Raw genomic sequence first — 12,494 nt, forward strand, 5'->3', positions numbered from 1 at the left:
TCATGCGGGCTGGCAACTCGGCAATGAAGCTTTTGGGGTCAATTTCATGTGCCGCTTCACTGGGGTTATCTCCTTGAACCTCTCTATATTCATGAAATGGCTCACTGCTTTCAACATCTCTGGGCTGTTGCGCTCCATCCATTTCGGTGTATTGCATTTCCCATCTTGATGTCTCTCCGCTATAGTACTCGGAAACAGACGGGAAATTATCTTGCCCAAACTCATCCGATCCATCTTGCTAGCGCCGGTTTCGCTTCTTCCACAAAAGCAAGAGGACTGCACCAGCACCAATTGCACCGGCCTCGCAATATCTTCCCCAAAACACCACCTGCGATTGTGTCAGTAGTAGTTGATAACGTTCCAAGGCTAGGTGCAGTAGATCTCGTAGAGGTTATAATCGCAGACACTAAGGCAGGAGTGGACACATTGTGCCAAGAAGAAAGAAGAGTCCTAACTGATAATTTCATTGTTTTGGTTGAGAGGAAATTGCGTGGCTACTAACATAATGGTGTCAGTATCAAACCATGTCGCCCCCAGTATAGATGGTTCTGAGATGTGCCGTCTACCGGAATCTGTACAATAGTTAAAGATATTTCATTTCGGTTCAAAGGTCAGGGCTTCCATCAAGGTTCTCGGCCATCCCAAGATAGAGCATTTGCCGAAAGATCCGGAGATTTCCCGAAAGCGATGACTATGGCCGAAACGGACAAGCCGACCCGATCAGATCAAGCATACTGAGTGGGTCCATGGATGTACATAGTGTGCTTGATCCCTCTATGTTGTAGAGTTTTCTTGTAAGATTCGACACTTTGAGACCCTTAACTAGCTCTCTCATTGGCCTCTAGAATTGCCTAACCTAAGGAGTACATACTACGTACAAGAAACGATTCCGATCATCGGTGGGATCCCAAAAGGGAGTGGGCAATTAATTCTTTTTGGCTAGCTTCTCTTTATGTTTCCTCTTCTTGGTATTGTAGCTGCAAGGACCATCTATTGGTTAGAAATAGATAGCAGCAAACCATAGAATAACGGTGAAAGAATGGTTCCTACAAAAGGACTTTTCAATATATAACACGGGATATTTGGAATATTAAATAGATAGATAGATCTATAGATGTTGTTATGCTCAAATATTTTCAACAAAGTGAAATCCTAACATGGGCGACTGCTCCATAACTTTGTCCGATGTGTCGCATATCAATGATTATGGCGCAGTGGCGGGCCTTCTTGAGCTAGTCGCTGATATTTGACTGCCTTTCGTAGCACCATACCATTGCTCAACTGATCAGTTTCCTGGCGGAAGATCTCTTGCCACGGAGTACCACTCGGGACAATGGGGTATCCCTTAGTACCTAATGCTTTCCTTCGTTGCTCGATCTCCTCATCGGTAATGAGCATATCAACTCGCCGTTTGCGCAAGTCAATGCGAAGTCTATCCCCATCTTTCAAAATAGCAAGATTGCCTCCAGCTGCGGCCTCGGGGCTAGCATTCAAAATAGAGGGTGACCCAGACGTTCCCGATTGTCTACCATCCCCGATGCAGAAAAGTCCATCAATACCCTCTTTCAAGAGTCGGCCTGGTGGATGCATATTGACGACCTCCGCTGCTCCAGGATATCCGATCGGGCCAACACCGCGCATAACAAGGATGGTCTTCTCGTCGATGTATGGGGTATTCTCTAGGCGATGTTCGTAGTCTTCAGGTCCGTCAAACACCACAACAGATCCTTCAAATGCCTCTGGATCATCGGGGTTGGAGAGATATCGTTTCCGAAATGCGGGTGAGATGACACAGGTCTTCATGATTGCGGAGTCGAAGAGATTGCCCTTCAAATGGGCGAATCCGGCATCTTTCATCAATGGATCGTCATATGGTTTAATGACACGACGATCCCATGTATGCTTCCCACGGACATTCTCGGCAAGAGTTTTGCCGTTGCAGGTGAGCACATCGCCGTTTAGCTTTCCCTGGTCTAACAGCTCAGCCATAATAGCCGGCAGTCCTCCAGCGCGGTAATATTCTTCGCCGAGATATTCCCCTGAAGGCTGCATATTCAACAGCAGCGGGATGGTAGATCCGAGGTTATCCCAGTCATCCATGGACACCTCTACGCCTGCGTGTTGCGCGATAGCGTTGATGTGAATAGGAGCATTCGTGCTGCCACCGATTGCGGCGTTCGCTACGATGGCATTCTCGAAGGCTTCACGTGTCATAAGATCACATGGCTTCCGGTCTGCCTCTACCATTTCCACGATCCGTTTGCCTGTTTCGTAGGCACATTGGGCTCTGTGGCGGTAGGCAGCGGGGATGGCAGCTGACCCGGGGAGTGCCATTCCTAAGGACTCTGCGAGGGCATTCATCGTCGAGGCAGTTCCCATTGTATTGCAGTGGCCGACTGATGGAGTTCTAGAGTTTGGGTTAGATTCCCGGGTCACTAACTGGAGCTTTGGAAATTGCTTACCCTCGGGCGATGTAATCCATAAACTCATGTTCGTCAATGTCACCCGTGGCGAAAAGCTCTCGCCCATGCCACAATACAGTGCCTGCTCCGGTCAAAGCTCCCTTGGAGTAACCGTTGAGCATGGGTCCCACATTCATGCAAATAGCAGGGATATTCTAAAAACATCAGCATGGATCTAGGGATCTCCCAGGTCTGGTACCCACCATCGTAGCCGCAGCCATCAAACAAGCCGGGGTTGTCTTATCACACCCGGTAAGCAAGACAACACCATCAAGGAAATATCCCGTCAAGATCTCCACCAAGCCAAGGTACGCCAGATTACGATCAAGGGTCGCAGTAGGTCGTCTTGAGGTCTCCTGAATAGGATGTGTGGGGAACTCAAATGGAATACCCCCAGCAGTCCGGATACCTTCACGAACACGCTTGGAGAGTTCAATGTGATGGCGATTGCAAGGCGCAATATCCGAGCCCGTCTGAGCAATTCCAATCATCGGCCTACCAGACATGAGCTCTTCTTTGGTGATACCGTAGTTAAAATACCGCTCCATATAGATAGCTGTCATGCCGGGATTGCTGCGGCAGTCGAACCATGCGGATGAACGAAGTGTTCGTCCCGGTTGCTTGACGGGGACTTGGGCATTGTCTGCCTCGCTAGCGACTCTCATGCGCGTTTCTAGCTCCTGATTGCGTCGTCGCAGGGCCTGCAACTCACTTAGACAGTCCTCGATGTTGATTGGTTGGGGTTGAGCGTCATTGCTGCATGAACAGCCCTCACAGGACTTCTTATCGGAACACGCCATGGTGTTATAGGTGCACTATAGATTGAGGTAGTGTTGGATAAACATTCCTTGTGAGGGGTGACAATGGATTATATATGGCAGGCTCCCCATTTGTGCTTTGTTAAAAAATGCGGAGTGCAGCCGGGAGACACTTTCCGAACCATTTGGCGTCGAATCATTGTAATCGAACAAGTTGTTGAAATGCCCCGCGTGGTCACGGAGATGAGCCGAGATTTTTGCCCCTCGGGATGTGACGATCCGGATATGGAGTATTTCTTAGATATGACGTCGGACTTGTTATAGGTTATCTTTCGATAGATATAATTTCCAATAACTCACCTGCATCAAACTGATCAATAATGCAAGGTCTAAACCGCGTGAAGACAGTGCTCGACAATGGTGGCCTCGCTCTGGGAGTGTGGCAGCTATTGCCCGGCAGCAACATGTCTCGCACTCTAGCACGAGCTGGATACGATTGGGTTTTGGTAGACTGTGAACATGGAAATATCGATGGTCAGTGTTCTTGCCCTTGTTCGGAATTACATGCTGACATTCCTCGCAGACGCCGCAATGCACGAAGCTGTCCCCGCCATAACGTCATATGGAGTGAGCCCGATTGTTCGTGTTCCAGATTTCCAATCTTGGATGATTAAACGTATGCCAAACAGACTTGATATCGCTAGCGCACTTCACAATTTCTCATCTTTTTCATAGGTGCCCTGGACGCAGGCGCACATGGAGTCCTCGCTCCTCTCGTGCGGACAGTGGAAGACACAAAGGCCTTCGTCGAGGCCTGCCGATTCCCACCACAGGGGAAGCGAGGATTCGGATCGCCTTTCCCCATGGACAGGTTTGGCAGGGATGTATCAGCCACCCAGTATCTGACTGAGGCCAACGCCAATCTCTTGCTCTCGGTTCAGATTGAGACGAAAGAGGCTTTTGACAATGTCGATTCCATCGCCGCCGTCGAAGGACTAGATTTGCTATTTGTCGGACCTTTTGACCTAGGAAATGGTATCGGTCACCCCGTGTTGGGTGATACTTTTGCGCCTGAATTGGAACAAGCCATTGAGAAGGTTCTGTCTTCGGCGCACAAGGCAGGCAAAAAGGCTGGAATCTACTGTTGAAATGGAAAGCAGGCAAAGAAATATGCCGACTTGGGGTACGACTTTGTCAACGTTGTGACTGATGTCGGTGCTCTGACTAGCTCGCTCGCAAGTGAGATGGAAATTGTCACCCAAAAGGCAGGCAGGACTGCCTCTGGGCCTTACGGTAGCTAGTGCATCCTATATGCCATTGAAGCAATTTTTGTTGCAGACGGAAATTTTGTTTGTTTCGCTATTGTTGATCGTGTAAATCATAAGGGGCCATAGATGCATGTCGTGAGGGTATGGTCATTCATACCAAATAATTCCAGAATGAATGCGACTCTACATCAACCTGGAAGCCTTGAGCAATTGCCTCAAGGTCCAGATCCGATAATTCCAAACTCATCAGGGAAGATCCAAATTCAAGTGCACGATCTGCGACGCCGGGTTCTCTGGCAACATTAATAGACTCATCCATGAGCATCTGCTCGCTGGGACAGTTGTTCCCAGAGCTCCCCGGGCTTTCAGCTCGAGGATTGTCGTCTGTAGCACTGATCCCTAAGTGAGAAATCAATTTATCCAAATTTTCCCTAGCCTTTTCTGCTGCAGAATAGAGGCGTGTATGTTCAACAAGAATAGTTCGGCAAAGAACCAGTGATTGGAACGCGGTTGAGTTACTCCCTTTCTGTGCAACAATCCGTGCGTGGATCGTTGCACTGATATACGTAGCGTAAGAGAGCATGTACGGTGCACTGCTCAAAGAGAATTGCTGCGAGTAATCATGGAGAATCTGAACAATTTGGTTCGCAGCTGCTGTACATGCGTTCACTGACTCATGGGCAGTTGTTGAATTGATGACCCCGTCGTGGCCAATTATTAGAGGACGGTGGACCAAAATGATAAGCACGTTGAATAGAGCCCTTGCTAGTAGTTAGCAGCCATCAATTAGTCTTGGTTGGTGCAAGGAACATACAAAAGACAGGCGGACTGAGGAAGGAGAACCGCCTGGTCTGGGAATGACAGATAGTCAAGCCGAAGTGGTAAATTCTGGCGCCAGGATCTCAGCTGTGACTTGATTTCCTCCGAGATATTTGCTCTATGAACCAGATTTGACTCTCGAGATTCCGAATAAATCTCACGAAGGACACGTTCCACAATTGTTGTCAACTCGCATAAATTGGTGAGCAAAGAAACATTCAATGATGGAATCACTCCTCGAGGCTTTGTAGTCATGTATGTGATACCCTGAAAAGGCTCAAGCTCGTCATAGTCATCCAGGAAGTCTAGTGACGCTCTCACGTTGACACGGTTGAGAAGCGGAGGTCTTCCTTGGAAAAGACACTGGATCTTATCAATTACTATCGGAGAAGTTAGAGGTAATTCGTAGGACATACCCAGTACAGGGAAGTGATAGCTCACAGTATGCTCCCCAGAGAACTCGCTTTCGAATTTCAAGTTCCTCGGCAGGGATACTATCCACAGCAGGAAGCACATGCAGACCAAGATCAATAAACATATTGAATGCATTTCCAGCGTATAGCCATGACAGACTCCGTTCATCACATCTGGAAAAAAGTGCATTGGACATAATCAGCAATGCCTGAAGGGTAGTGATTTCGCTTTTATCGAAGCAATCTCGTAAAAGCTGCGTGAAGCGTTGCCGGAACTTCCATCCTGCAGTCGTAATGTCATTTGGGTCGGAACGAAGCTCTGGTCGGTCGCAGTGCTTCGACACTACAAAAAATATCGCATTCAACAGCAATTTGGAAAAGTATGGTCCCTCGCAGGCCATATCTCGCATGAAAGCCGGCCGGTAAATTATCTGTGCTGTGTAAAGCTGACGACTCCAGTATATGGAGAGTAGATGCATGCCGATCTCAGGATCGATCCCATCAAAATCGAGTTTTCCGGCGGCAAGATTGAGTGGCTCAAGCTGTCCTATTATTCCCCAATTAGTACCATAACCATATTTAGTGTTATATGAGATCCGACTTGCTCTGTCTCGCTGTCTGGGAAAAGAGAAAATGCCGTGTTCCCTCTTCATTGGAAGGACCTGGTCTATTCTGCTCGTTGTGGTTCGGACTTGTATCATCATACACCGTACTCGTTGGGCCATGGTACAATGACGTGTTTCTGCGGTCGTTCTCCGGTACTTCTGGGTGTGATGCATCTCTAGTTGAAGTGGAGGGAGAGTCATTCCGCGAGAGACCAATACCCGCTACTCTCGAGAATGGCAATGGAGTACGTGGAGTGCTTTCCGATGTAGTAGAATACTCCGGCTCCGATTGGACCCTTCCAACAGAAGTGGTGTTGCTTCCCCGGAGCTGGGCACATTTCTGTCGAAGGATTTCATTCTCCTGCTCTAATTCCGCAATGCGGTGGTTGGTCGGCCCAAAAGCAAAGCATCAGCAACTTGAAATTTGATTGTAGGGATCTCATTTATACCTTGGCTTATTCTGGACCACGCCTAGCCGACAATCGATACTCTTGGCTAGACAGTTCCCACACTGAGGCCTCTGGGCATCACACTTCAACTACTTGTTTAATCCGATAATGAGTTCAGAATCCGGATAGAGGCCCGAAATACGCACCTTTTTCTGGCGACAATGCACACACGCTGCCGCGGATCGGCTCCTTCGAGTTGGCATTGTGCTTCATGAGGTCCGGAAACTCTTGTTCCGAGATTTGCTTCACCTGGGCATGTCCATTCGATGACGTCAGCCATAGCATCAAACTTGAGGCCTTGTTTGTCAGGCAGCATAAAACATATCATGACAATGCTTTGACACAATCGATCTCCGCGCTCTAGTAGCGGTATTAGCTATAGAGCATATATGAAAATTAGATATGTAGCATAGGCAAGTAATGCTTCTAAGCTTAGCGCTTAAATTATTGACGATCAGAAGGCCGCTATAAAGACTACACAGGCTAACGTAAAGAAGAAAAAAGCTTTGCAAGCGCCGCGCTCAAAGCAAACCATAAAAACTCCAATGAATGCACCAACTCCATGAACTTCAAACAAACGGATGAAGGCAAGGACCGAATATCAAGGTCGGCCTAGACCTCAGGCCACTGCGTCGAACCCCCTGCCAACGAAAGGCAACTCTACCAAAATCAGGAATATCAGACTTGCACCTTATAACCTCATCAGAGGGCCTTCAATTTCCACCCCCAGACGTAGCCTCATCCCCAGTAACACCATCAGGTCCATCAACCGTTCCACCCGTAGCAGCAACCACGCGATCAACCTCTCCACGACATTCGGGCATAGCGCTGCGCATCTCACGGGCCAGCACGTCGCGGAAGCTCGCAAATGCCTCGCGCTTCCCGCGCAGGTCCTGATTCCCACGCTGCACAAGCTCTACGAACTCTCGTGTGTATATGTCCGGGTTGCGCGCCGAGTCGACGTAATCGATTATCTCTGGTGGGAGCTGGATGCTGGCGAGGGAGGGATTGGAGGGGTCGGTGTTTGTGTCTGGTTGGTTTTCTTGTGTTGGTGCAAGTTGAGTGTGTGTTGACAGGGTCGAGAGGGCAAGGGTTAGGTTTTTGCTGGAGTGTATTAGTTTTAGGTCGTGTGTAGAGCTGAGGTTCAGTGATGTTGCCTGTCGGGCAATCTTTTGCCCTGACGGGAACATTCATGGGCATAGAAAAATGGAGAGAACACAGGATGCCATTGCAGCTGACGTACATCTTCCGCACAAGCTCCTGCTGTGTCTCTGGGCCCAGATAGCCGTGGACGGCGGATTGGATCTCGAATAAGTGCTGAATCACATCTTTGAGGTCGTCTGCGTGAGGAATTAGCAGGTTTACTCTCAGAGCTAAGTACTACTCGTAACTCACCATCGACCGTTTTCAAAGTCACTGGCGCCATAATCTAATAGATTGAAAGAGATCTCGGCTTATAAACTCAAAGTGAGGGTTCTCTTGCTCTTGCGGGGAGAAACAAAGGCGGTGTGGAGACACGATTGAAGTATACAACCTTTATAGTTGAGATCGAGCGCGTTTCAAAGTTTCTCAGGTACGAGTACAGAAAATGAAGATAGTGTTTTTGAAGTCATGGGTGTTTTAGAAGAAACTTATGTAATGTCCAATATGTCACTGTCTATATATGCATAGCTCGGGGGGGCCAATGTCATTCCCCGAGTTGCGCCCGCGGGCGAACACACGAACACACGCTGAACCTGCATCATGTGAAACAAACAAGACTTGTATCCTATACTCTACACTTCCCGCGTCCTCAAGCTCGAAAGGTTCGGGATTTTGATCTCTGTCTCCATTTCAAGTCCAGACAAGCTTGGGAAACGCTGGCTGAATTTGGCCTCCCAGTCTTCTCCAGGGCTTGCTGCAGTCTCTTGGGAGGAACCATTGTCATGACCAGTACCCGGTCGCGAGGTGGCTGGGCCAGCGCGCAAATTCTTGGGCTTGGGTGGTGCAGCTGGTCGAGTTGCGGGACGTTGCGTGGATGGGTAACTGGTAGGGGCGACAGATTGCGGGAGACCTGCAGAGATATTGGGGCCGTCTGGACGATCCGGGAGTGCCATTGAACCGTCACGGGGAGTGTAGATCGGGCCGGATTTGTGAGAAGCGGGCAGCTGGCTGGTGGTGGTGGTAGATCTGGCCTCACTCTGCTTTGCCTGCAAAGAAGAGGAAGTCTCCGTGAACCGTCCATACCCAGTAGCAGTCTTTGGAACGGTCGGTTTTTCGGACTCTCCAAGCAACGATTGTACCTTATTCTGAATCGTGCGGGAGCGTGCGCCATCACCTAGCGCTCTTCCACCCCCGTCGCCTGTTTCGGTAACCCGGCGCCGGTACTCAGCTGCGGCATTGGCAACTCGTTTCTCCTCTTGGGAGAGTCGGCGGCGTTCCAACTCCCGGCGCATCTCTGGTGATATGTCGTCCCGGTCCACGTCTTCCACGGTAATCTCGTCATTCGGCGAAAGGCCTTCATCGGCTGAATCCGACGCCCCAATCAGACCCTGCCGAGGCGCATCCTCTGCCGATGGCGATGAGGATTTTTCTTGGTTGCCTGCCTCGAATCGGCGGAATGCGTCGCCGAATCGACTAGCAAATAGGTTTTTTCCTCCTGAAAGCGACAAAGTAGACAGACTACCGCGCTTGTTGTGTTTGTGGCTATTACTAGAGCGTTTCTCGCGCTTCCGATTGCTCTCTTCTTCTTCCATCGCACGTAGGTAATCAACATCAGAGGAAATAGTCCGATCAGACTCACGATCCACTTCGGTACGCACTGAGCGTAGTGGCGCGCCGCCCTCGTATTGCAGGCGGGACATATCCAGCGAAGATCGCGGGCTCTCGGAGTCACGCGGCAAGTCATATCTCGCTCCGGACTGGACTGACATCGGCCGAGCCTTTCCAATAGCGGATTTGGAACGTCCCAAGGGATCATTTACCTCTAATGTCGAAGGCCGTCTCAAGGCTTCCATCGATGGGCGCGCAGAGTTAGACTGGCTGGATATACGGTCAGATGGCAGCCGCGAGCTTCCTTCCACATTCAAACTCGACATCGGAGGGGATGGCGCTTTGTGCGGCCGTATCACTCTTTGCTCCTCCTCAGTTGTAAATGGCTCGCTGGAAGATCGGTGTTCATTATCAGACGAAGGGAATCGATAGATTGGGCGACTGAGCAACTTTGGCTCCGGCAAACGAGGTGTTTGGATGGGTGAGGTCATGGTACCCGTCGACACCATCGCGGGCCGCTGAGGAGTTGGCTGGTACAAGGGAAGAGCCTTCGGCGCAGGAATTTCATGCAAATCAGGTGCTCGGACAGGAGAAGCCTGGGATGGTCGCTTATAGACTGGCTTCGGCGCACGTTCGGGTGAGACACGTCGGGTAAAAGCATCATCGGCTAGGGCGTTGGTGAGTCTTCGAGATAGATCCTCGTCCTCGGGCTTAGATTCTACTGTTGGCTCGAATTCAAACTTGTCCCCTTTTTCATGCAAAATGTCAAACTGGTCCAAGGAGGGGAATCGTTTGGACATTTCCTCTGCCGTCTTCTTTCGGGCTGCGCTCCCATCTAGGGCTGCAAACGGATCATTTGACGAACCTTCAGCAGCGGCTCGATAGGGCGAAGGACTCGGTCTCTCGGAGCTAGCTTGGGACGACGGGGATTTTCCGGGTCGACCACGCCGCATAGGCGCAATCTCTGGGATTATCTCGGTCTCCTGCATCGGAGGCGAAAATACTGCGCCCACGGCAGGAGCTTCCGTGGGTGTGGGCGGCAGCTCTTGATACTTGCGCGCTTCCGAAACAGAGCGGTTGGAATATATCTAGGCGACAGTCAGTGTCAAAGTTTGACTAAAAGAGGCGTGGGCCAACATACGTCTTTGATAGGAACTTCCTTTCCTTGCATTTTGCACACCTCGCGCACGACCTCGTATATGTTGGGACGATTGCGGGGATCTTCCTTCAACATTGAGCCTGTGCGGAGCTGTCAGCTATTGATGATCTATTATAGACCACAGAGAGGTTCCAAACCTACCAATGAATAGCTTTAGCCGACTCGAAAATGAAGGGTAGGAAGGGTATTTGAAGGTCGCGTTGAGAATAGCCATCTGACCAACCTCTTCGAAGGGGGTTGTATAGTAGCACAATTTGTACAAAAACACACCAAGTGCCCAGATATCACTCTTTTCGTCAATCGGTTGCTTCCGATAGACATCAATCATCTCTGGGCTTCGGTACTGCAGCGTCGTATGGCGCTGCACATCATCTTCAATCAAGCGGCCCTCGGCGGCGGAAGTAGCAGCAGGACGAGGGGGTGCCGATGATCCAAAATCACACAGTTTGTAGGTGGCAGAACTCCCCTTGCCCGAGATCAAAACGTTCTCAACCTTCAGATCACGGTGGAGGAGGGGCGGTTTAAGATAATGCATACATGCAACACCTTCAGCGACATCGGAGAAGATTTTGACTATCTCCGGCTCTGTCAACCGGTGTTGAAGCCGGGTGTTCATGAAGTCGATAAGGCCACCACCCGCGCAGTACTCCATGACCAGGAACACCTCATATCCACCTCCGTGCAGCTGCGAGGCATGCGAATCAATGTACTTCACAATGTGCCGGTGACCCTTGAGCTTCTTCATGGTTTCCACCTCAGTGCGCATGTTGGCAAGGGCCGCCTTGTCAGGCACGGCCACCCGCTTCAGCACAGCGGTTTCGGACCCATTGACTGGCTGAGGCAGTCGCACCACGTAGACATGAGCAAACCCGCCTTCAGAGAGGTACTTCTCCACTACCACGCGATGGCCGCCAACTTGAATCTTGGTGCCCGGAAGCAAGGTCCCCGCAGGTGCCGTCACTGCGGCGACGGGATTGTAGACAGGGAATTGACGTGACGTCGCGGAATGACCGTGGTGGGATTGCGAGGACATGGTGCCGGAATGCCCTTCAAGGGCAGGTCGTAAATCGGTTCTCGGTGGCTAGCGACGCGGCATAGAGTGAGATGGAGATTTGGGGGGGTGTTCAAGGTTGGCGGAGATAAGTGCCTGGGAGGGACTTCAAGGACAGGTTGGCGGGGAGGCGGAGACACGGGGTAGTACCTGACTACCAGACTATTACAGGGGGGATACAAGAAGATTTGAAGCTGAGGTGAGATAGAAAGAAAACGATCAACACTGCGATGGGGAGAGAGAGGGTATTGGAATCTCAAGTGGAAAGCCACCCAATCACCGGCTGCGGATCACGTTATGCCGAGTCTTGCTCCTCTTCACGATCGGGGTTGTCTTTCACATTCACACCTCCTAAACTACTTTCACTACGGTGTCCCACTGCCAGACTAATATCCAGTGTTCAGCATGGCCTAAGTGGACCAGGATGACTACAAGTGCCTCTCATGAGGCCCTATGTCCTCTTCTGCCTGGTCATGGTCCCGCACCTCATGCCCCGATCATGGGACATCTATATTGTACGGCGCTCTCACACAACACTCGTGGACGGTGACCATGAGATATAGCTGCTTGCCTCTTTTTTTTTTCTGCATCATGAGCTCTTCCCCCAACCTGGGAGTCGCATTTGACCATACTCTCCACACTATCAGCTCTAATCCAGGTGAACAAGCCTCGGTGACTGCATCCTCCAAGTCGAATATCTTGGACCCACTACGTTCAACTATCTCCCCCAACCGCTTGACCGCAAGATTAATAAGTGTT

At 50.3% G+C, this 12,494-nt stretch overlaps 5 protein-coding genes across 5 annotated transcripts; 1 reads left to right on the top strand and 4 right to left on the bottom strand.

The window, feature by feature from the left end:
* Positions 1–1,197: 1,197 nt before the first annotated feature.
* N7471_004290 (IlvD/Edd family dehydratase) lies at positions 1,198–3,262 on the bottom strand (the record flags this gene model as incomplete). Its single annotated transcript, XM_057277009.1, has 3 exons — positions 1,198–2,407; positions 2,463–2,617; positions 2,666–3,262. 3 exons carry the CDS (start codon positions 3,260–3,262, stop codon positions 1,198–1,200), a joined length of 1,962 nt encoding a protein of 653 aa, XP_057136619.1.
* A 338-nt stretch (positions 3,263–3,600) lies between these two features.
* Positions 3,601–4,368, top strand: N7471_004291 (HpcH/HpaI aldolase family protein; the record flags this gene model as incomplete). The annotated part of the gene is made up of 3 exons (XM_057277010.1): positions 3,601–3,754; positions 3,804–3,896; positions 3,956–4,368. The coding sequence occupies 3 exons, from the start codon at positions 3,601–3,603 to the stop codon at positions 4,366–4,368; spliced, it is 660 nt and encodes a 219-aa protein (XP_057136620.1).
* Positions 4,369–4,639: 271 nt separating this feature from the next.
* On the bottom strand, positions 4,640–6,987 carry N7471_004292 (fungal specific transcription factor domain-containing protein; the record flags this gene model as incomplete). Its single annotated transcript, XM_057277011.1, has 5 exons — positions 4,640–5,249; positions 5,303–5,687; positions 5,749–6,267; positions 6,326–6,691; positions 6,921–6,987. The coding sequence occupies 5 exons, from the start codon at positions 6,985–6,987 to the stop codon at positions 4,640–4,642; spliced, it is 1,947 nt and encodes a 648-aa protein (XP_057136621.1).
* Positions 6,988–7,487: 500 nt separating this feature from the next.
* On the bottom strand, positions 7,488–8,200 carry nut2 (mediator complex subunit NUT2; the record flags this gene model as incomplete). The annotated part of the gene is made up of 3 exons (XM_057277012.1): positions 7,488–7,878; positions 8,018–8,114; positions 8,170–8,200. 3 exons carry the CDS (start codon positions 8,198–8,200, stop codon positions 7,488–7,490), a joined length of 519 nt encoding a protein of 172 aa, XP_057136622.1.
* A 214-nt stretch (positions 8,201–8,414) lies between these two features.
* N7471_004294 (putative serine/threonine protein kinase) lies at positions 8,415–11,717 on the bottom strand (the record flags this gene model as incomplete). Its single annotated transcript, XM_057277013.1, has 3 exons — positions 8,415–10,613; positions 10,667–10,764; positions 10,826–11,717. The coding sequence occupies 3 exons, from the start codon at positions 11,715–11,717 to the stop codon at positions 8,550–8,552; spliced, it is 3,054 nt and encodes a 1,017-aa protein (XP_057136623.1). The 3' UTR covers positions 8,415–8,549.
* Positions 11,718–12,494: the final 777 nt, after the last annotated feature.

This window comes from Penicillium samsonianum, assembly GCF_028829775.1.
Source record: "Penicillium samsonianum strain IBT 33392 chromosome Unknown utg000003l_segment0_segment0, whole genome shotgun sequence".
NCBI lineage: Eukaryota > Fungi > Ascomycota > Eurotiomycetes > Eurotiales > Aspergillaceae > Penicillium > Penicillium samsonianum.